Source organism: Sarcophilus harrisii, chromosome 5 (assembly GCF_902635505.1).
Source record: "Sarcophilus harrisii chromosome 5, mSarHar1.11, whole genome shotgun sequence".
In the NCBI taxonomy this organism is placed as follows: Eukaryota; Metazoa; Chordata; class Mammalia; order Dasyuromorphia; family Dasyuridae; genus Sarcophilus; species Sarcophilus harrisii.
The window spans coordinates 163,617,067-163,643,155 of record NC_045430.1 but is presented as its reverse complement, the minus strand read 5'-3'; the positions used below and the strand labels follow the sequence as shown (position 1 = coordinate 163,643,155).

General features: G+C 33.6%; 1 protein-coding gene across 1 annotated transcript in view; it reads right to left on the bottom strand.

Annotated features, from left to right (window-relative positions):
- CFTR (CF transmembrane conductance regulator) overlaps positions 1–25,378 on the bottom strand; it is a 198,144-nt gene extending 172,766 nt beyond the window's left edge. Inside the window, exon 1 of the mRNA XM_031938868.1 lies at positions 25,048–25,378. Within this exon, the coding sequence (XP_031794728.1) occupies positions 25,048–25,100 (53 nt within the window). The 5' untranslated portion in view covers positions 25,101–25,378. The remainder of the gene's footprint in view (positions 1–25,047) is intronic.
- Between the last annotated feature and the right edge of the window lie 711 nt (positions 25,379–26,089).

The window sequence follows — 26,089 nt, the reverse complement described above, 5'->3', positions numbered from 1 at the left end:
GATTTCTGAACATCACCCCTGTAGAAAGGAAAGGTAAGAGGAGAGGAAAATGAATGCTTGTTAATTGAAAAAAAATTTTTTTCAACTAAATTGTTTTAAATTCTAAATTTGAGATGACTTTCAATTTGTAATTCAGTAACCTCTGCGCTTTATCCTCTAAAGACATATATTCTGCCATGTAATTTACACCTGATACTTAAAACATATATGAGATGGTAGTCAAAAGTGTAACACATTGTAATATAATATGTATTTGTAACTGTGAGGATTCAAGTCTCCATACAAATTATTCAATTTTATTCAGAAAGTATTTATTAGGTGTCTACTATGTAAAAGGTACTATGATCTGTTTTCTTAAATACTCTGGAAGAAAAAAAATATTATATTTGTTTCAAGTATAAAGAAAAGGAATTTTTATATATATGAAAGAAATTGTTGGAGAAAAAATAATGGACTTCCATTATAAAATGATAAAAAGATTTTGTCCAAGAAAAAAATTATTTCAGAAATAAAAACAAGTTTGGTTGAAATAAATGCTAGTAAAAAATCTAATGTCTATAATTTATAAGGAATTCATATAAATTATAAGGAATTTATAATTTATAAGGAATTATAAAATATTACCCAGTCAAACGGCCAAATGATATCAACAAATAAATTATGAAGGAAAACTATAAATGCTTAACAAACAATATGAATATGGACAAATTTCCTACAAAAAAGAAATTTAAATCAAATCAATCTTAATATAATATTTTATAACTGTTAAATTGATTAAAAATATATCCCCTCAAAAAAAGTTGTAATACTCAATGCTGGTAAGATTAGATGGAGATAAAATACTCTATTATTTTTTGTTAAGATACCAGAGACTGATCAGGCTCTAATTTGTTGTTGGGAGGAAGTGGAACAAAGATCACTAACCTATTCAATCTCCTCAAACAAGCTCAGGCTAAATAAAAAATTTGCATAAAACAAAGGAGCATGGTAAAGGAAGTTGAAAACAATTTCCTCACCACAGTTTCACTTACTTCCTTTTCCATTTAAGGAAGCAAAGACCTGGGAAATATTTGCTACCTCTAAGAAGGTATGATAAGCAAATTTTTTAAAAAATCAAATTAAAAGGAATTTTTAACCATAAATAAAATGAGAAGTAGACTGAAAGAGTCAGAGTAGTCAGTGGAGAAGAACATTAGCTTAGAGATGGTTTCAGGACACTATTACTCTAATTTCTCAGGCAGACCCTATTCTAGTTGCAATCTGACTGAGGAAAAGTGATGTCCAATCAGAGACTTCAAGCAGGCATAATCCATTATGTTGCCAAAAGGATTGGGATTTCTGAGAGTTAGGAAGACTTGAGTTCAAACCTACTCTCAGATGCTTTCTAGTGACCTTGTGTGGTTCACTTGAGCTTTTTATGAGACAAAAAGAGCTCTTATTCCTTTTTCATTTCGATTACTATAAATAAATGTAACTGTTCCTTTTTAAGGAGCCTTAACCCTTATCCTTCATGGATGGTGAATAGAGCAACATGTGGCCCAAAGATGATTCCTGGCTGAAGATGAGAGCCAAAATACAATTTAAAAAATGAAAAAGTTGACTAAAATGAGTTACAACCCTGTCCTACTAAGGAAAGGTTTACTAATAACAGCTCCCCCAGTACATAATAATAGCTTACAATTTATATGGTGCTTTAAGGTTTACAAAGAGCTTTTGTAAATATTAATTTATCCTCACAACAACTATAGGAATTTGCTGATGTTTTTGATGAGGGGAGCCCTGAAACACACACACTTACTCACTCATTCACTCTCAACTCACTCACTCTCTCTCTCTCTCTCTCTCTCTGATGGGGGAGGAGGAAAGGGGGTGTGTGAGGTAGAAACTCTTTGAGACTCTCCTTGAGTCTCTAGACTCTGCTAGAAACTTTATCTCTCTCTCTCTCTGCCAGGACTTCTCTGCTAGACCTTTACTTCTCTGTCAGGACCTTGCCACTAAGAAAGCCTTCAAAAGCTGACTTCCTGGTGCCAATAAACTTCTTTTGCCAGTCTAACTGTTTGGGTTCACAAATCCACTTATGAAGGACCTGCACTGACCAGAAGGGGGTTTTCACAACTCTCTGCCCTGCACAGAGCCTCATCATTTTTAGTCCTATTTATAGATGAAGAAATTAAGGGCTGACATCAGGTAAATGACACACACTCCTACAAATAGCTTTCTTATAGTTTAAATAGGATAGTTAAGTAAATGATGTGGTGGAAAACAAGTCCCTAAAGGATAAATGGTAGTAGATGATAAAAATCAAATCTGAAGTCACTTCAAATTTAGCTTTTATTAACTTTAACTTTTTGTTCAATTAACAGTTTGTTCAATTTGTTCATATATATATATATATATGTATGTATCTAACTATGTGTATATATATAGTTATATTTATATATATAATACATATATATGTGTGTGTATACATACATACATATATATATATATACACACACACACACACACACACACATACACACAACTCTGTTAGATTTGTTGAAGTCCAGTCTGTCACAAGACAAAAATCAATGGTCCAGGATAGAGGGGTTGACTTAGGCCTTTCTAAATTAAGATCTTCCCTAGGTTTTAGTTTGTTTGAGGCTATACCTATTCAGTGACTAAGTTCTCCATAACAATTGAGACAAAAGATGGCCTATTACTATCACAAATGCATCAATATGAAAGAGTCAAGGTTAGACCCTCAGAATTTCTGACCAGAACAAAAAACAATTGCTATTTACATCCACTCTAAGTCATGAAAACCTAAACAATAAAGCCACAAAGGCTTGGGCAGGGAGAGGGGGGTGCTATTATTGGCCATTCAAAGAAAGGCTGTGATTTATGTTTAAAGATATAGTCAAGTAGTTCCCTTTGAAACCAATGGGCTATTTTAAAGACTATTTCTTCAGAGTTATATTTCAAGAAATCATAAATGAAAACTTCTCAGGACAAAAAGTAAATTGTCCCAGCTTTATAAAGTTTTAAAAAATTAAAACCACAAAATATAAGTGACCAAAAATTATATTTAGAGAAGAAAAAGGAGGAGAAGGAAGAGGAAGAAGAAAAAAGGAGAAAGAAGAAGAGTACTTCTCTTTAATTATAGGTAGAAAATATATGTAATCTCTTTACTTATAGGTAGAAAATATACGTAGGAACTGGTCCTTAATCTTATTGGAGATGAAAACACCAAAGCCTTATGCCTCATTTTTTTTTCCCCATTTGAATAACTGAGATAATATTAAGCAGCTGAAGGGATGATTAATTTATTATCTCATTTCCCATTATGAAATGCCTGAGCAATCCAAAATGTTATGCAAATAAAAATTGTAACCTCTTTAATCAAATACACAATATCTCAGGAAATCAAAAACATTAAACTGTGATAGAAATATCTGAGTTGAGTAGAAATAGATTTATGGTAATTGAGTGGAACCAAAAGCAAAAACCTCTTTTAGCTTACATATACCTCAAAAAAATCATCCTAAATTGTTTTTTTTCTATATTTTACTCTTTGTAATCCTGAACTTTAAAGGAATCATCCAGCCAGATTCTCTCCCTTTTGAACTCTGTAGGAGCTCCCACTGCATGAGCTCATCCATAATATGATAGTCATTTAGCAGAAGAATAAGATAAGCAAGAATTACCTAAAAAAAAAAAATCTTCCAGCTACTGACAATGTCCCATGAGACTATTATCCTCCTATAGTGTTGCTCTCATAAAGTACTTAGAGAACCAAAATTGAAGTCTGAAAAGGTATTCTCTTATTCTCATTAAAACTTTGTTTCTGTACCAATACTCACCAAAGGTGGTGGCACTTGAGTGAATTACAACCTTTAAAATATCTAGAAATAAAACTCTTTCTCACTTTGTCCCCCCACTCCCCAAATATCTTCAGCAACTCAAAAGTCATTTTAAAATAGCCTGAAAGAAACTATTTGTTCATTTATATACTCAAATAACATTGAGATTATATAGTCTATGTGTGAAAAATCAACCCATTTGTAGCTATGCAAAGTTATGCTTTCCACCATTACTTTATTAAAGCTTAACTGAAATGTCAACACACTATGTAATAAGCTTAGTGGTAATATATAATTACCTGCACTTGTGATAATCATAATTTTGAAAATATATATAAATGGTACAACGTACCAGGGTTTAAGAATTCATCTTTGATGAATTATAAAGTTAAAGAAAAACCAAAGAACTAGTCTTGGGCAAAGGTTTTTTTATATCCTTATCTAAAGTCTAAGCCAACCATTTCAATGTTTTTTTATTAGAACTAAATATTTCCCCTGATTTGGTCATGGTTGACTTATCCAAAAACAATGCGGGTACCCTATATGCTCAACAATTAACTAAAGTGTACAAACTTTTTTTTTTTAATTTACAAAAAATGGGCAACTTAAATAATCACTCTTCATAGATCTCATTTCCTATACTGGTTACATTAATAATATATGTTCAGTACATTTCATTGTAACTCTATGTTTTAAACCCTTACTAGATTGTGAGCTTCATGACAACAAGGACCATACCAGTCCTGTGCCCGACCCACTATTGAGGGTAGCAACCTCCAATGGAAAATGAAACTATTATCCTTATCACCCCCCCACACCAAATATTGATCAGTTGACACCAATAGACAAGCCCAAGGGCCCCAGGAAGAGAAGCGCTCTCCTCCCAACCAGGCCAGTAGTTCTTCCAGTGAAGTATTATCCAAGAAGATGACATCTGTGGAAAAGGAACCAGCCATTCCAACTAATTGCTGATCAACTGCCACCCATGGGACTGCCAAGTCAGCAGAGCTGATACTGTAGCAAAAGCGTGCTGAGAAACAGTAGCATCATGCTTTAGGAAAATCTAAGGATTGCTCCCACTTCAACTATCACCTCTCCCCAGACACCAGTAGAGACAATCATATTCTGAGTCCCAGAGCTCTAAAAATAGTAGGAATCTAAATCTCTTTAGACCATCAAACCTGATTCCATCCCTGCCCCTATTATTATAACATAGGGGAGCAACCCCTGTAAAATTTTCACCTGGTAAATGCAGCCATAGCTAATGAAGTAAAATGTTTTCACCACCATCTAGCATTGTCAAATGGTTCAACATCATCAATAGATAAAATTTAGTAGTGGAAATCGCACTGGTGAAAATGCATCACCATTTGCTTTGCTACTGCACCATAATGATCATGGAACCTTATAATCTACTTTACCTTTCCATCAGATTTATCGTTGAAGCCTCCTATATACCTTGAATCTCCTATTACAATGTGAACCCCTAGAGAGCAGACACTATCTCCACTTTTCTATGAAAAGCTCTTAATTTAGTACAATACTTTACACATAATAAGTCATAATAAATATTTTCCTTAATTTATGCATCTTATCTCAATTCTATATCTTCTCCAGCACTTCAATCAATTAATTAACATTTATTAGGCACCTACTATGTGCCAGGTACAATGAAGTACAACTTAAATGCTAAAAAAAAAAAAAAAAAGTTGAATAAATGATGGATGAATGAATATTGTGGTTAATTGTGTACCCGTCTTATCTTTCCTATTAGACAACTGATATTGGCCTCCTTGATATTCTTGGCAGGACATTCTGTCTCCAATTGCTGTGAATTTTGACTGGCTATACCCCATTTCTGAAACTATTTCCCTCCTCATCTCTGCTTCTTGGCTTCTGAGTTTCTTCAGGTTTCATCCTACCTTCTGCAATAAGTCTGTCTGAGTCACCCTTAATCCTAGTGTTTTCTCTCTGAGATTATCTCCAATTTATCTCACATATAACTCATTTGTATGTAGTTGTTTGCACATTGTCTCCTCCCATTAGAATATGAGCTCCTTGACAACAGGGACTCTCTTAAACACTTCCCTAGCAGATTATAGTCTCAATAGAAATGAACGACAGCTAGAAGTCCTTTTATTACGTGAAAGTTCATTCATCTCACCCCAAAATTACCTTTCATATAGTTCTCGTGTCATTTTGATAATTGTCCTCCAAATCACCTCCAAGTCGTTCTGTATACTTTAAATATTCAGGCATCCCAGTTTGTGTAAACAATTAAAGTTTTCATTTTCACCCATGTTTGGATCAGACCACCATTTCACTAATGTAGGGGCTTTACAGTGAGGAAATGCCCTCTACCAATAAAGATCAATCAATCCATGCTCTGCAATTTATAGTCTTGTAAATTTTCCTGGATATTGAGAAATTATGTGACTCAACCATGTCATACAGTTACTATATAGTAGAAGTAGGGCTTAAACACAATTTTTTATGTTGAATATAGCTATTTGATGCACCATGTTTCCTCTCTAGGGTTTTTTTTAATGGGCATAATTTCTGTTCTCACAGAGTCTAAACAGGGGATGCCAGGGCAGAAGTGGTTTTCTAAATTAGTACATTATAGATTGATAGCTAAAAAGTGGTATTAAAAACTTAAGATGAAAAATTCGCATCTATATTTGGTCTGGATGGAAAGTAGAAATCAGCAAACATTGGACAATTGAGGATATTAAGGTAGAATGAGAGGTAAAATAACAAAGTCACTTGATTGAGCAATAGATGATATCTGGTAGATTGAAAGAGTTCAAAGGACTATATAGAAAAAGAATATTGAAAAAAAGGCTATCTTGTTTTTGTCTTTCTATATCTAGTGCCTAGCAATATGCCTTATATATAGAAGGTATTTATTAAATGCCTGCTGAATTGGTCAAAGAATCATCGATCTGAGCTGGAAGAGACTTCAAAAGTCATCTAGTTAAAACCCCTCACTTTATAGGTGAGAGAATATGAGAACTGAATTGAAACTAACTGAGAAAGGCCTCTTCCTCTGAGAAAAGAGATTTAGGTGAAGATAAGGATAGAATAAATGATAGCTCTTAAACCAGATAACCTTGATTATTTCTAATAAATACGAAGAAATAATAACAACTAGCATTCATATAGTGCTTCAAAGTTTGTAAGTGCTTTACCAAAATGATCTTATTTTATTTTCACAACAATCATCAAAGGTGCTATTATGGACTTTTTTATTAGTCTATTTTTTAGTTAGTGCTATTATATTCCTCATTTTATCAATTTATGTTAATAAAATGTTCCATATTTTAATATGTTCCTCATTGTGGAAATTGAGGCAGACAAAGAGATTAAATGACTTATCCAAAGTCACATAGCTAGTGTGTACCTAAGGTAACATTTAAACTCAGTATTTTATCTACAATATCATCTTCTGCTTCGATGAGAAGTTAATTCATATGCTGAGGAGAGAAAATTAATTTTGGAACAACACCCTTGGGAATGTCATAAAGAACTGTCATGAGTTGAGGTTTTTGTTCTTTTTTTGTACAGTTTTCTTTTTGTTTTAATATTAAGAAAAGGTTTTCCAAGAGGAAATGAATAATTGAAGACTAACCAGCTGGATTTTCATGGAGCTGCTTCTTCCTTCAGCACCACAGGGGATCCTACGAGCAGAAGTATGGAAAACAGAAGTTGGGTACATCTAGTAGTGGGGATTGACAGGCATCATAGAAAGTCATGGGCTTTTAGCAGATTAATATTAATAGCAATATTAATGCCACTGACTGTGAAACTCAGCTTAGATAATGTATCTACTGTAATAAATTGGGAACAATTAGAAGTCTGGTTAAATTAAAGGAAATGGGTGAATGAAAGGCTCCTGGGACAGGAAAAAAAAGTAGGATCAATTTAGTATAAGAAATTTCAAGCTAGATGTCTGGAGATGGAGCACCCTGAAGGAATCAAGATCGAGAAGGCTAAGATAAGAATAACAGTTAGTTATTGTAAACCTTTGTGCAGCAGGGAGAAAGTCACTGTGTCTACATAATAAATATTTGATTATGTGATCTTGTATAGATAAAACACCCAGATTATTGACTGAATCTTTTCCTATTCACCTGTATGTTTTAGCATTCTATAAACAATCTCTTCAATATCACAAGACACAATGAGACTACATAGCAGCACATCACCTAAATATAATATTGAAAACAGACCCCTAAAGGTCATGTTGCTGGCCCTCCTGAGGAGATCTGAATTCCATATTTTATTCAAGTGATGTATCACACTTGGAAATTTAAAAATCAGAGGTACTTCAAGGAAGACAGTAGTGAGATGTCCTAAGGTGATCTGCTTTCTGATGCTCTCCCTTAAAAGTAGCAATAAAATGGCAGAACAATAAAAAAGAGGAAAAACAAATGGAAAGCTCAAATGCAATGAAAAATAAAAAATATTGCGAAATAATAGGATGTGGACAGAGGATCAATAAAACCTGAGTTGTCTTTCCAATGACTCCTACTGCCTATGGAAGCACGGTCATCTGTCAGTGACCAAGACATCTAAAGGGAATTCCATGTTGGGAATTCCCCACTGGAAATCAGAATGGGAGATGAGGAAAAGAGTGGCAGAGACAAAGAGAAAGAGACAGACAGGGAGAGACTGAGATGAAGAGATACTGAGTACAAAAAACAACTTGATATATTAAAACACCATCAACACTTACATGAAGAAAAACCACAAGAAATTGCTAATAACATAATAATGTAAATGACAGAAATACTTTAAAAATCAAAAAAAGAAACTGAACTGGAAAAAAATATATCAAGAAGAATTAAGGAAGATACTCGAGATGAAATCTTGGTATATTAAGAAAAGATTATGAAATTCAGTGGCTTGGAAAAGATTAAAAACAATAATAAAAACAACAGAAAAAACAAACTCCAATTTCAAAACAATTATATATGAGATAAAAATATAAAAGATTGCATATAAAGCAAAATCATAAAATTTACCTATTTCTTTCTGACCCTTTTAGTACTCCTTAGTTAGAAAGAAAGTCATCTTCACAGAATGATGTTAATCCCAATCTCCAGTGTTTAGTTAAGTGCCAGATATACAATAGGTATTTAATAAATATTGACTGACTGACTTCATTTAATAGACTCTATCAGGATTCTTTGTCATTTTGTTATTCAATTTTCCTCTTTTGTTGTCACAATTAGTACTCTTTTCTTATGAATATACTTTTTTATAGTTTGAAGTCTTTTATAATGGTCTTGCCAGAATTCTTTTCATTCATTGATGCATTTCATTACACCTCAACCCATCACATTAATATGCTTTTATATACTTAATTGGTTCCTAGCGAGCAACATTTAGGTTGCTTATAATTGTTCGGTTTTTTTAAGTTACAAATAAATTTGCAATCAATCACATGCTATGAAAATCTCTAGAAAAATAGCTCTTTGGAGAGTTTGTTTTTACAGGGTATATTGTCTAGAATAATAGAATTGTAGGCTAAAGAATATTCTTACTTTTGAGATATGCTTATTTACTGTGTAATGCCAAATTGTGCTCAAAAAAATTAAACAAGGTTTCATTTCCAATAGCAAGGAATGATCATTTATCCCCAAGTTTTTCTCCATTCTTTCTCCACAATCTCACCAACTTTACATTTCATTGCTTTTCATTGTTTTTGCCATTTTGACGTATGAATATGAAATTCTCCTTAGAGGAAAAAAAACCTCCAATAAATCTTCTAAGAAATTCAGTGATATACGTATATATATCACTGAATTTCTTAGAAGATTATATATATATATATCACCCAAAACTTATCTTTCATAATATTCTTTTGGTTAACACTATCCATTTTCAATTGCTTTCTTGTTGTAAATTTTTTATTGTAAATAATTCAGTATTTGAAAATAAATTCATCATAGTGGACCAAAAAACAGGCATTTAGTAAGAACTTATCATGTTACCACTACACACTTCTCAGATTGGCTAAGATGACAGGAAAAGACAATGACAAATGTTAAAGGGGATATGAGAAAATTGGGACACTAATGCATTATTGGTGGAATTATGAACTGATCAATCATTCTGGAGAGCAGTTTAGAACTATGGCCAAAGGGGTATCAAACTGTGCACATCCCTTGAACCAGCAACGTCTCTACTGGGCTATATCCCAAATAGAGCTTAAAGGACAGAAAAGGACCCATATGTGCAAAAAATGTGTGTGGCAGCCCTTTCTGTAGTGGCAAGAAACTGGAAACTGAGTGGATGCCCATCAGTTGGAGAATGACTGAATAAGTTATGGTATATGAATGTGATGGAAAAATATTGTTCTGTAAGAAATGACCAGCAGGATGATTTCAGAAAGGCCTGGAGAGACTTACATGAACTGATGCTACATGAAGTGAGAAAGACCAGGAAATCAACAACAAGATTATACAATGATCAATTCTGATGGACATGGCTCTTATAAGCAATGAGATGATTCAGACCAGTTCCAATGATCTTGTGATGAAGAAAGCCAGCTACACCCAGAGAGCAGGCTGTGGGAACTGATGGATCACAACATAGATTTTTTTTTTACTCTTTTTCTTGTTGTTTGCTTGAATTTTATTTTCTTTCTCATTTTTTTTTTGACTTGATTTTTTTGTGCAGCAAGATAATTGTATAAATGTGTATGCATACTGGATTTAACATATTTTTACCATGTTTAACATATATTGGATTACTTGCTGTCTAGAGGAAGGGGTGGGGAGAGGGGGAAATTGGAACACAAGGTTTTGCAAGGGTTGATGTTGAAAAATTATCCATGTATATCTTTTGAAAATTAAAAAGCTTTAATTTTTTTAAAAAATTAAAAAAATAAAAATACTTACCATGTACTATACTAAATGTTGTAAATACTACTATAAAAATCAAACATTTCCTGTCTTCAAAAGGCTTACACTCTTTCTGGGCTGACAACATTTATGTATATAAGTATAGAGATACATGTATGTGTAAGGATGTACATGCATATTATATTACATGTATTTGTGAATGTATATTTATCAGTTTGTACAAGTGTAGATATATGCCTATATACATAGAGCTATAAACAAAAAAAAAAAAAAAAAAAATATATATATATATATATATATATATGTTCAGCACTATCCACAACTATTCAGGAAGAAGTTAACTGTTGTTTGTCCTTTGTTTGGGGGGGGGGGGGAAATGGGGGTTGGAAGAGGATCAATCCCTTCGAATTAGTGATTTCCAAGGATCTTTCCCATGAACTGGGTCTAAAAGAGGCAGAGTTGCACAAAGTCATCAGCCAGGCATACTACAGCTTCTTGGAGTTATAGGAGTATATGGAGTATTCAGGAAGGACTAGAATTTCTGCTGAGACCTTTTTTTTAAGTGTTGTCCATCTCCCTTTGGTGTCTACCTGTCATCCAACTCTCACCTGTGGAAGAAATCAGTAACTCTTGTAGGTAGAAACTGGATTTAACAGAACAGCATGGAGAGGATAGGCCTTGACAAATATAAAATGATCCATTCCTCAAGAGAGTTATTCTCTTCTTCAGTGGAAACTGTGAGTTTTGGCAGAATATATATTTTGTATATATCTCTATATATACATACCTATATATGTACATACCCATAAATGCATTCATACATATATGTGTATATGTATTTATTCCTTTTTATCTTTTTTAATTGATTTTATTAATTTTTTAAAATTCATATGAAAAAGTTGATGGGAAAATGATTATATGCTCTTGGAGTTTTCTAAAAAAATAGTTCATTATAAATAAGTATATTGCTGTCATCTTTGAGGTAAATAATAACAAAGTTCTAAGAAGAATTAGTTTCATGAGAAGCCAATTGAGGTTAACTTTTCTTTGGATTTAGTCTTTTATGGACAATGTGGTCACAAAATAATCATGATATTTTTTCAATGTCATGAAACAACTTGTTTATTCAGAATACATAATAAGATCATATCAAGTTATATCAAGACTATATCATAACATTTTCCGAATGAAATTATATCTAGGTTTTTAATCAATTAGATTTTAAAATAAAGTATATTGAAAATAAAAACTTGTAGCACTCAAGAGAATTATTATTCTTTTTAAACTTATAATAGCTTTTTATTTTTCAGAATACATACAAAGATAGTTCTCAACATTCACCCTTGAAAAACCTTGTGATCCAAATTTTTCTTCCTCCCTCATCACCTCTTTGCTCCCCTATACAAAAAGTAATACAATATAGGTTAAACTTTTACAGAGAATTATTATTCTCTTTTAAATCATTTTAACCATATCTTTCATAAATATATGCCAAGAAACATACATAGCTCCTTTAAAAATAAAAGTTCACTTAATATGCCTGAGAAGTATTTCTTCCTGCTACTGTCTTTGACATATTAGTATCATATGTACATTTTTTTACAATAAAGCAAAGAACAATCTTATATGTCAAATGTTAATTAGAAAAAGGAAATACCACTAACACATAAAACTTCTAGAATAAAAGATAGGCCTGACTTCTAAAAACTCAAATTACCCTTTTTCACGCCCTTATTCTTTCTCTTGTGCTATAAAAGGCAATGTGTAACCAGTATATCCCACTGGGCATTCATTAAATTCACATATAAGTAAATACATTAAGTGGATTAGTCCATAAATATGGTCATGTGATAACACAAATTAACTTTGTCCAACCATCCTAAAAATTAAGGGTAGTTTATAGACAATTAATGAAACCAAGATAGAATAAATATCTATAGTGACACCAAATGATGTAAACATACTTAGGAAGTTGTATAAAATTGGCAAAAATCAAGGCACAGAGCAAGCACCTATGAAATGAAATGTATATAAAAATGTTATTGTATTTAGAAATTCAGTCATAAAACAACCCTAAACCAAAGATAATTTAAAGGCCCTTGAAAGTTTACTATAGTCTTCCACCATCCTGCTTTGATTAGAATGTTTTAACTTTTATAATCCATTTTTATTTGAACATAAAGCTTTATCACAAGACAAAATCAGTAGAAAACACACACACACATACCCTGCAAAGTAAGAAACCAATTATTTTTGTTAACATATACCGTTGACTGCATAGAAAGCAATTGATTCAAAAGACAAAAAAAAATTTACTATGATCTTTACTGCAATTATTTGATTATTTAAATACTTCAAAGATCTTGATTCATAGGTACAACCACTCTTTCTCTCTCCCAAAAATTCAAATCAACATTTATTAGGCACATACCAAAGGTAGGACAAGGCAACTGGGATTTTTACCAGAGCACAAACATATAACATATATTAAATATGTTCTACAGTATAGAAGGCACCATAATAACTAATCCCATTTCCTATCTCTAAATTAGTCCTTTTTAAAAAAAAATTTATCATAGATTTCAAAGCTGATTCTGATATTATTCATACCACTTGCCTTTTTTGCGTGTCCAGAAGCTATAACTAAGCTCTATGGAATTGGATGTAGGTGATTAAAAAAAAATCCCTGTCCTCTGGGAGTTTACAGTGTACTGCAATGATATAATATGTATACAGAGAAGTAAACTGCAGGTAACCATAGGAAGAAGAGAACACTAACAATGGGGGAACCAGAAAAGACTAGGTGATGATCAATAAGATAAGTTCACAGAAAACTAGTGATTTTAAAAGTGGGGCTAATAAAGAAATATGGTCTTTACTGGGGACAGCCTCTAACTGCAAGAAAATAGTAGATAGAATGCCAACAGGGAAGCAGCTAGTAATACAATTTGGCAATAAAATGTAATAGTAATAATAATAATAATAATAAAGCATTTGTATGGTGATTTGAGGTTTGCAAACCACTTTACAAATATTACCTCATTTTATCCTCAAAATAATACTGGAAGGTAGGTGATATTATCATCTCCATTTTACAGAGGAGGAAACTGAGGCAGGCAGAAGTTCAGGGACTTTTTGCCTATGGTCATGTAGCTAGTTATTTTCTGAAGCAGGATTTGAATTCAGATCTTTTTGATTCCAGGTCGACCATTCTGTCCAGTAGACCATAGAATATGGGAATATCTGATGGAGAATAACATGAAGGAAACATGGAAGAAATTTCAAATTTGAACTTAGTGGAGATTTCTAAGAATTGTTCTGGTAAAAAAAAAAAAAAAAAAAAAAAAAAACCCTCATTAGCATTCAGCCAACCTGCTGATGAATCTATGAGCTTAAGATAAGCAAGTCCTTAGTTAACAGGCACACAGTCCATTATTTAGGCCATACCCAAAGACTTGACAATCTACAATTCATTGACTTAACCTTTTGAGAATCTAATGTCACCCTTATGCCATGATGAGGCTTCAGATTTGGGTTTTAGTGGCTTGATCTGAAATGTCCAGAACTCATTCAGAACATCTTCACATTTGCAAACTGCCTCTTATTGGATAGAAACACAGAAGCGAGAAGTCACTTAACTTTTTCCTGCCTCAGTTTCCTCCTCTGTGAAAGGGAGATGATAATATCTCCTACCTTCAAGAAATATTTTGAGGATAAAATGTGGTAATATTTATAAAGTGGTTTGCAAACCTCAAAGGTATCATCACAGAAAAGGAAAGTTACTAATAAACACTTGTTCTGAATTTTGTCTTCATCCAATTTGTTGACAACCCTCCTAGTCACTATGAGGAATAATTTTTTGTGCCTTCCTAAACTACTATTTTTTTGGCTGCTTCTGCTCTAGGCAAGACCATGAATAAATGTTTTCCCTCTTATAATGTATGGCTATGCTGTTAGACAGTATGATCATATTCTGGGATCTGGGATAGAAAGGGTCAGATTTATTGCTGAAATGAATCTTTTTTAAGACAAAAATATACGAGAAAATTCTGTCCTGGGAACCAACTTAATTATTGTATTGGAAGGGAAATGTGACCATTGGTAACAGAAAAAAAAAACTTTCCTGAAATTCTTACATTTTAAAAATGAGAAATTGAAATTTAATGAAGACTAGTTCTCTATATTTGCAAAGCATTAAAAGACAAGGGAATGGATTTAAATTTAAGCGGTAGAAATTATGTTTATATATAAAGAATCTGACTTCTAGAGTGTGAAATACTGCAATGAGCTACTGTGAGAAGATTTGGAGTAGAAAACCATCTGTCTGAAGAGGATTTTAGATATCCAACTCCCCAAGGACAAGAGACAACATCAGATGATCCCTTGGAGATTCTATCATCCTGAATATTCTATAATCCTGTCACTTTCCCAATAAGAACAAGTCACGTTCACAGGAAAATGTTTTCTTCTTTCCAATTAGCGGTACACAGTGCAGTTTAGGGAAAGTAATTTAAGGAAGGGAGTTGAAGAGATTGAACCATAGTGAAATTAAGGGCATTTTTTTATGTTGCATTGCAACCTCCTTGATCTGTACCATTTTCTTGCTTTTATGACCACTTCTTTTCTTTATTCCCTAGACACCAATGTCCTCCTAGTCTTTCTTTCTTCTTTCTAGTAAAGAAGTGTTCTTTATAAAGAATCCTAAATTCCTGCACAATAAAATCTAAAAGACTCCTAATGGCTCTTCAGGAAAATTTCAGTTGAATTCATAAAATACTTGTTTAATCCTTATTTCCAAAACATTGTGCTAAACCTAAACAAGCTATAAGAAGTAAATAAATTAGGATACATATCCTTAAGTGGTGAAAAGTGTCCTAAGAGATGATATCTGCATAAAAAGCTATATAATACAAGTGTATAAAAAAAGTGTAAAAGTTGTGCTAATTCCAAGGGAAGATTGTCTACTCACCAGGAAAAACTCCATAGGGATAATGTTAGAGCAGGATTTTAAAGCATGAATGGGATTTCAACAAGGGAAAAGAAGTAAGTGAGTTTAGGGCAGGTATTCTAAGCATAAGGAACATGATGAACACAAGCACAGAGGCAATGCATTGCAAGATGTCTTCAAAAAACATAGGCTTTTTCTGTAAGGTAGGTCCTATTGTCTTCCTCATATTACAGAGAAGGAAACTCAAGCTTAGAGTAATTAAAGTGATCTTCTAACAAATGATAAATGTCTGAATTAGGATTCAAATTCAGGTCTTCTGAACTCCAATTCCAAAATTCCTATGTTAGGAAAAGTAATTTGAACTTTATTTAAGAAGCAACGTGGAGCAAAAAAGTCAGAGTTTTCAGCAAAGTTGATAAAGACCAAAATCTTAATCTAAAGAAATGAAGCTTTGATGATAGAAGTGTAAGCATCAAAAGGAGGGAAAAGGACCCACATGGGCAAAAATGTTTGTAGCAGCTCTTTTGTGGTAACAAAGAATTGGAAAATGAGTAGATGCCCATCAATTGGGGAATGATTGAACAAGTTGTGGTATATGAAAGTAATGGAATATTATTATTCTATAAAAAATGATGAACAAGATGATTTTAGAAAGGCCTGGAAATATTTATATGAACTGATGCTAAGTGAAACAGAGCCAGGAATATATTGTGCACAATAACAAGAAGAATGTGCAATGATCCACCATAAAAGGTTTGCTTTTTCTGAATAATCCAAAGCAATCCCAATAGATTTTAGACAGAAAATGCTACCTATAGGCACACAGTCCATTATTTAGCCCATACCCAAAGACTTGACAATCTACAATCCATTGGCTTAACCTTTTGAGAATCTAACCTCACCTTTATGCTAGGATGAGACTTCAGATTTGGGTTTTAGTGGATTGATGTGAAATGACCAAAACTCCAAACGGTTTTTCTCTTTGGCTCTGATTTTTCTCTCCCAACATGATTCACAAAACAATAAGTATTAATATATATATATATTTTAAGTGTAAGCATCAGCAACACAACCAGAAGCCACAAGCCAAATCAAGTGAACAAATTAGACATTTCTATCAATCACTCTAGATCTTAGCTGGTCTGAGTTAAGGAAAACTATAGCCTCAGAAGGCCTAGTTTTTAGCCAGCTATTAAATCTTACAAAAGGACAATCTTTGCTTTGAGTCACTGGTATCTTCTTCAAAGGTTCCATTCAGGCCAACATGAAGAGTTTGTGCTCTCTCAGCTCCTCAGAGGAGCAGACTCACTGAATTCCTGAAACTCTCCCTTCCCCAAGGGTACAGTTGAATATCAGGTTCAGAACTGAACCCCACAATCCTAGAAATATTTCCAAAGCATTTCATCTCTGTTTCTGCTCATTACCAAGGGAATGGACAAAGAAGCACAATATTAAGTGAAATGGTTCAAGCCATAGGCTCTTCAGAAGTAGTCTTAGCTTCCTTTAAATCACATTTCTTTAGAATAACATAGCACTGCAGTCATTCTTGAAGAGATGTAGAATAGTAAAGAGAGAATTAAACCTGGATCTGGGTTTAAATCTAAACTCTTACATGTGGTTAATTGCATAATTGTGGACAAATCACTTAACTACTCTTACTCTTATGTATTCATCTGCAAAATGGAGGGTAATAATAACACCTATCTAGTAGTTGTTATGAGGATCCATAATTTTCCCCAACATGGGAGTCCACCCAATTTGTCAGAGAAGGAGGTAAGACATCTTCCTTGATTTTTATAATGGTAAATAAATAGCATACCAGTATAGTACATAAACCATAAACCATCTCCACATTGTTCCTCAGCTTCAACACGGCTTTAGTTTCAATCATACATTTTTCTGATGACAAACCTTAAAAAACAAACATTTCAAAGGTCCTTGTTTATAATTCTTTGAATTATCCAGAAGATACTTCTTCACTACTCCCTCCTTTTCTTTTCTTTTTTTTTTTAATTCTTGCCTGACTCACATATAACAAAGGCAAAGATAAATTAATGAATGTGAACAATGTATAACACAGTCCTAACAAGTACATTGACTGATTGATGGGTAGATTGATTGAGATTTGCCTAGGATACAGCTATGAAAATCAGGCCCTTGCAGAACAACTATTTAGGTGTGTAAACATCCTAATTTTTGTTCACGCCTCTTGACAATGAAAACTTAACCCTTTTCCAGACACATTCCACAACAACCACAAAATTCCTTTGTCATGCCAACTTCTTACTAAAGTGTGTGTGACAAGATAAATTGAGTCTCCATGAAAGGAAGAAAACAATTGAAACTGGTTGAGCATCTTTTGTCAGATAATGGTAGTTGCCTATAAGGCAAAATTTAAAGATTCAGTCCTATAAAAATCATACTATATATACAATAGTATATTGTGGCTTCCAGAGAATCCTAAGAAATAATCTTCAGCCTTCCTCAAATAGCAGCCTGCTTCCTTCTTCTGACCTACATTGAGTTGTATGGATTTTACTCAAGGGAAATACCCAGAGCGGATGTGTCAGGAAGCAAAGGCATCAAAGTTGCTCAAATTGCTGCTGAGTCAAAAGGCATTTTAAAAGAATGTTTTTACAAATAAACTATAGGCTGAGTCTGGTGTTTAAATCCTGTACTACAGGAATCTTTTTTTTTTCCTTTTGTGGTTCATGTGTGTGATATCATTAGGGTGGGAAACTCCTGTGTATTAAATAAAAGTCTTAATTGCCTGAGGCATAGGGAGATTAAACAGTTTGAGTTCACACAGGAAGTAACAAGGAAAACAGAACTTGAATCCAGGTCTTTCTGACTCCAAGGCCACTTGGAGTATTAACCACACTTAGCTGGTTCTCATGATTCATCATTATAACTCCATAAACAATCTTGCTCTGCTTTATTTACAGAGTAGTATTTGTTTAAGAGGAGATTTAACAATGGACTCTGATGAAGATGTTTTCATATTAGAAGTCTTTGCAACAATGAAATCACGGGTCCAGAATGTATTCTTCCCACCTCCCAGAAAAATAATACAAGAAACTAAAGTTTTATACCCATCTAAAACACATTTATGGGATCCTAGTTTTAAAATATCATAGGGCTCTTGGAATCCTGGTCCAACTTCCTTCAAAAAACTTAAGTATAGTGGTAAGAGTCTTTGTTTAAGGAGGCAGCTAAGTGGCATGGTAGAGTGAAATCAGAAAAACCTTAATTCAAATCTGGGCTCAGATACTAGCTCTGTGACCCTGGACAATCATTAAATCCTGTTTGCCTCAGTTTCCTCACCTGTAAAAATGATTTAGAGAAGGAAATGGCAAACCACCCCAGTATTTCAGCCAAGAAAAACCCAAAAGGAGTCACAAAGAATCAAAAATAATTGAAATAACTGAACAACAAGAAGTCTTGCCTGAGGTCCCATAAGTAGTATATGGGAAGAACCATGTAAGATTCAAATATATACATATAGATAGATAGATAGATATAGATATATCTTAAACTTTGGAGGCAAAATAAGACCTTCCAAATCTTAATTTTCCAATGAGATGTATCATTTGCCCTCAAGGTAAAAACTCAGTAGATCTATTGATCATATATATGTGTGTAATTAAAATACATATATACATATGTGCATCACATATAAATTCTAATACAACATTATGTGTGCATATATGTATGTGTATATACATGATTATGCCACATTCACATTTATAAAACACTTTCTTCACAATAATTCAAAGTAAATATTTTCATTTTTATGAGGTAGCTAAGATTAAGAGAGTTATTATGTTATTTATGCAGGTCACACAACTAATTAAAATGCTGTTTTAAATTCTGTCTTCTCTTAACTCCAAGGTTCAACAATTTTTCCACCATATCATATTGTCTCTCTTAAAAACAAAAATAAAAACTGAACATTAAACTTATATTGTTCTATGCAGATAGGAATTATCCCCCAGAATATTATGTGAGATGACAATTTGACTTACTATATGAAACATTTTGGGGATATATCTCAAGATCAAAAAAAAATGTTAACGTTTGGGGCCAAAATAATCCCAACTAAATCATTATTCAATTGAGCATCAACATACTAATAACTTGTTATGATTTTAGAAAATTCTACAGTGACTTACTGAATTAGAAATAAGATTTCTCTCCTCTGACTCTCTGTCTTTCTCTCTCTCTCTCCCCCCTTTCTCTCTGTCTCTCCTTCTCTATCTCTCTGTTCCTCTGTGTCTGTCTTCCTGTCTTGCTCTTGCTCCTTTCACTGTCTGCCTCTGTGTCTATCCCTGTCAGTCTCACACACATACAGACACGATTAGGTGTCTGCTTCTTTTTTTAAGAAATAGAAAATCTTGCCTAATAAACAGCGACCCCTCCAAAGTGGTTACTTTGGGAGGCTCTTACTCAAAACACTTTCAGAATTTCCTATTGTGGAAAATCTTTATTCTTTGGAGGTAGATTTTATTTTTGGAAACATCCTCAAATCATTTAGAATCAAGCCTCTAGAGTGATGATCAAGTTGACTGGTCATCTTTTACCCTCCCCAAAACAAGATGAGAATGAGTTGTGTTTCTCAAAGACAATTTCAGAAGTAGAATTATAAATTTGTTGTGAACAATGCAGTCATCATTAAAACCTTTGCCTCCCAACATAGCTATTTGGAAGAATAAGATTCAGACAGATATATATATCTGCTGTATTTGTTGTTTTAAAAAAAATCCATTTGGTGCAAATTTATTAATTTATAAAATTTATAAATTTTAATTTATAAAATGTAATTTAGCTTAGATATCTTAACTGTTACTCCAGAACACATCAACTATTATAGTGCCTTACTGGGTTTCTCCCTAAATTTCTAAAGTTATTTTTTTGTGAAAATATTACTTTTTTTATATTGGTTTCCAGAAGCTGTGGTATAGAGTTAAGAGTTCTTGATCCTGAATTCAAATTCCAGCTCTGTTTCTTACTTAAATGATCTTGTACAACTTATTTAACCTTATGACATTCTCTGGGCCAAGTTTCTTTGTCCATTAAAAAAAAAAAAAATGAAAGTGACTTCTGAAGTCCCTTCCATCTTCAGATTCCAACATTGCTTCAGTGTCTACAGGTAGCCCTTGTCTTCCAGATTCTGTGAACACTTAAAACACTTAAAATCATGTTAGAGTTCTATAATCTGAAGTAGACTAGGATCTTTCTCAGAGGTATTGTCCTGCTATAAGGTGTTTAGATGAATGATAGCATGTGATTCAGATGGAAAAGGTAAATTAACAGGCTTTAAGGACTATAACCAACGTTAAATTTGGAAAATTTCCCAAGAATCAAAAATACAGTCAGTGCAGGTAAGCCAAACACAAACCACTCCTACTTGGATCAGAAAGAAACTCTACACAAATACTCTGATTTCAAACATTATAGAAGTCACAATGACATATTAGACAGAGAACCCTGGATTTGAAGTCAAATACCTAGAATTCCTGTCCCACCTTTACCATTTACAAGGTATATGACCTCTGACACATCACCTAACTTCTCAGATACTGTTTCCTTATCTGCATTATAGGGATCATAATACCCAGGACCTATCTTGCAGGGTGGTTATAAGGATTAAAATGAGTTGTGTAAAGTGCTTTATAAACTTTTAAGTATTATATAAATTTCAACTATTAATTCTTCTTATCATTTTATAGGTGGATCTCAAAAATACAGCTGAAAACCAGATAGATCAAACTATCTACTTTTCCTTTACAATTTGGAAATAACTGTACCTTCAGAGTGTGTGTGTGTGTGTGTGTGTATGTGTATTTATTTTTATGAGAAAAAAATTAAACAAGTTGTAGGTAGATAAAAAATAAATATTTTTGCTTCTATACTATAAATATGGTGCATAATTAATGAAATGCTTAGTCTTTCCAAAAGAATTATTTTCAGAATAACAACCTATTAAAGAATTTTTTTTCCATGAGTAACAAATATTTCTCTTTTATAGCTCTTGGGCATTAAGGTTCATGTTTTATGTGTTAGCTGCTAAGACATTCAATATATATGATAAAGACAACAAGAATCCTTTACTATATGTTTGGCAGAACTCTATTTGATAAATAATATATTTTTTTTAAATTATCATGAGTTTATTCTTTTCATTCATTCCAAAAATATTTATATAGTACCTATTATGTGTTACAATTCATGAATCTTGATACTCTATGAAATACAGATGTCACTTGTTACCCAGGACTTTACAATGTAATAGCACATGTAAAATCACAGCAACTTTACAGCTTAAGCTGTAAAGATTCAATTCTTACTGTCATCAGAAAGTACACAAGATTGTTTATTCAATGACTTTAAAACACTTTGTCATTATGAAATAGTTTGGAGAAAAGTAGTGGGTATAGTGTTAAGAACACACTAATAATTTTAAGGATTCGCTTCCCACTGAAGGCTAGAAGGGTTGGTTTAAGAAAAACTACATTCAATTTTAGAACTAATAATATGTTGTACTGCTTGACTATGGCCCCTCTTGGGGTCTTCTTGGCAAAGACACTAGAGTGATTTTGTTACTTCCTCTCTCAGTCACTTTAGAGAGGAGAAAACTGAGGCAAACAGGGTTAAGTGACTTGTCCAGAATCACTTGTTTGAGGCTGGATTTGAACTGAGAAAGATGTGGTTCTCTGATTTTGGCCCACTGCTTTAATCCATTGTGCCACCTAGCTACCCTGTAATATGATTACTGTTTTATTATTACACTGATAGATAATATACTTTTCCAAATCTCCTAGGGAAATTTAAAGTAAATTAAAATCATATCTTTAAAGTGCCTGGAATTTAGATATTTTAAAATGATCCTAAATACTCAGTCATCACCCCAGTGGGATATTTTATGTGAAGAGATACAAACAGAACCTCTGTGAAAAATGAAGAAAGACAGTAACTAAATAATCTCTCAGGTCTTTACAATTTTAAACTCATGATCCTAATGCTCTATTATATTAGATTATCAACAGTTATCAACAAACAAATATTAAGAACCAGTTACAACTATTCACTAAAGAGATGGAAGACACAAAATTCCAGAGCTGTGAGTTGTCACAGGGAAATTGGTTTCCTTACTCATGCGCTTTCTTGGTGTGTTAACTATGTTTGTGCCTATTCTCCTAAACAGATACCACATGTATTGATAGAAGATATGGCTCTGGTTTATAAATAGATTTGTATACTATGTTTTGATTATTATTCATTAATTTTCTGTTAGCAAGTGTTTCACTATTAGGAAATTTTTTTAAAGAACCTGTTATGTACAAGATCAGGAAATAAAGAAATTTGATATGACACCACCATCTCCCCTATCAGAAGTTTTGAGTACAGAATGATTTAGTGAAAAATATGAGACTTGGGGTCAAAGGACCTAGGTTCAAATGTCACCTCTATCACTGATCATTTCCTGTGTGATTTGGGGCAAATAATGAACACTCTCTGGCCTTCAGTTTCTTTGTAAAATGAGGATATTAGCTTAGGTAGATATCTTGATAAAGTAAATGTACCAGATCCTGTCCTAGATGGCTTCTATGTTACTTTAGAGATTTAGAGCTAGAGTGGTTACATATGGAAAGGAGGAAGGAAGAATAATGGAAATACACAAATAAATCTAATACAAGCTAAAGCAATAAAACTTAGATAAGAAATCAGTGATGAGACTGTAATAAAAAAAGACTGCTAAGCTGCTGTTCGGATAGTTTGGTGATAACTTTCTTCATAATATTTACCTTCACCTAAATACAAGGTGATGCCACAAAGTAAAAACCTGCTCTCACATCCACGGGGGGGAGCTCTCCTTCAGTGTTTTGCCCTCATTTAAAATTCGCCTGACATATAAAGAAAATTAAATATTAGGAATGGTGATACAAGTTGGATATGAAAATAAACATTCTCTCCTCCAAAAATGATATGCATTCATATTGGACTTGCTTTTTTGTTACCAAATTTTATCAATGCTTGACTAAAGGTACTGGAAAAACTAAGTAAGATAATTCCCCTTAAAGCAGATGTATTTATTATTATTATTTGAGGATAAAGTGAAAATGAAAGAGAGCAATTGAGGGTCCATCCCAGGAGAACTTTTCATCTGAAAAAGAGCTATTTAATTAAATAGACTATAAAACTAAAACTTGGCATTAGAAAGCCTTACAAGGTGATATTTTCCTGCACTTTCATAACTTATCTCAAAAACAGGAATGAAAGAAAAGTTATTAAAATCAATTAGATAAACCTACAATACAGTATACGGTTCTGCCCATTTCTGTCTCCATGGAAACAATGATTTCTTCTCCAATTCAAGAGTAGTGGAATTGAGCTTTTTACAAGTTAAAAACTGAAATCATTTTCTTTCATTATTCAAAAGACAAATTTGCTTTTTAGGCACACAGAATTTACTCTGTCAAATAATATATAAAAGTTTTCTTCCTCCTCATCATCATCAAAAAAGAATTTGTTTAATAAAATATTTTTCTTCAAGTGGCAATAAAATGATGATTATATTTGCAACAAAATTAGATGTATGAGTTTTTGAAATCTCTAAATGTGAAAAAGGGGAATTTCATTAATATTTTAATCATGAGTTATTAACCACTTGGTAATAATGTTGATAAATATGCAACGCTTACTAATTATTTTCTTTGGAAAAAACCAAAGACACCAAAGACATAGTTAGTCACACACAGTGTTTGACTTAGAATTTTCGCTTCTAACTGATTCTAGTATAATTAATTACAATAAGAATTCTTAACTTGAGGTCCATGGATAGATTTCAGGAGATCCATCATCAACTTGGTTGGAGAAAAAAAAATTACATCTTTAATTTCATTAACCTACATCTATGTACAGCACTTCCTTAAATTATTTAAAAAAAAAAAGAAAAACAACAACAACAACTTATCCAGAGAAGCTGTCCATAAGCTTCACCAGACAGCTTCACCTGAGACAGACAAGTCACATCCGCACTCCCGCGTGCACACACACGTAAAAATCCCAGGTTTACAGGGTCTCGAATATGGAGTATGGGGGGAGATTAGGAAAGCTCACCTAACTGTTCGCATTTCATGCACATTTCTCCTAGCCTGCTTTCCTTTTTTTGTTGTTGTTGTTTCTTTGCTTTGTTTTGTTTTCAATCTCTTCATTTCAGCTATCTCTGGCTAGAAAAATGCACCTTTCCTAGAGTAACACTCAAAGATTATACTTCAAAAACAACAACAAAATGCCTTTAGACCCAAACCCTCTGTACACACCTGCACACTCCCTCTTCCTTCAGGCATATGTCATTACTAAGAATGGCTAGCAAAACATTTACCTGAAGAAAAGTTTCGAGAGGACATTTGCCTTTTCCAGGGGTGATCTTTGCATGGTGCCTCGGGGTCTGCCGGAGCCGACTGCAATGGTGCTTCTTAATTGCCAAACTCTCAGACCCAGTCCACTCTGTTCCTCTGCCTGCTCTCTCTCCCCACCTTATTCTCTAGGGCTGAGTGATGTCATTTATCACCTCCTACAAACTCCCCCCACCCATCTCTATCTTTCCGAGTCCCTTTACACCTCTCTTTCCCCTTTCCCTTCCTTCTCCAAGCCGACTGCCCAGGTTAAAAGGCGAGTCACTGGCAGCCCAGCCTCACAGTTGCTCCAGCTGCTTTTCCCCACCCCACTCCGCACTTCCCCTTTCTCGGGTGACTTCTGAGCCTCTTGCCTTTCCCGCCCCTTAATTCTCCACTCCGCCTCCCTCGCCCCCAGCGGGCTCTTTCCCAGACCAAGTGTTCCCTCTTTCCTACCTTGCACCTCCAGGCTAGTCCGCAAACTTGGGACATCCTCCACCTCTCCCTTCCTGTCTCCGAAGCTCCTAAGAACAGTAGGAAGAAAAGTTAGGGCAAATAATCAATCACTTGGGAAAACATGCAGAGCACTCTTACTTGTCCTATTTCCTTGGTACTAAAGGCAGGTAACTTACCAGTTTCCCAAGGCTTCCTCCCGTTTCTCCTCCTCCTTCTCGTCTTCCTCTTCTCTGAATCCTTTTAATTAGTATTAGTCGTTTCAGGTGCGTTTTTGGGGGGGAAGGAGGGGAAGAAGCAAAAATAGGTCTCTACCTGTTCTAACATGCAGGCATAAGCTTTATAAAAAGCTGAAAGGTTCCTGTGGGGGTGTTTGGTATGTCGATATTAATGAGTTTCTTAAAAAAAAAAAAGAGAGAGAGAGAGAGAGAGAGAGAGAGAGAGAGAGAGAGAGACAGAAACAGAGAGAGACACGAGCGAATGCTTCGCTACAGATTTTCAAGGGAGGTAAGATTCAAAAGTCTTTGGCCATCCAGTTTGAAAAACTGCTTCTTAAAAAAAAAAAAAGAAAGAAAA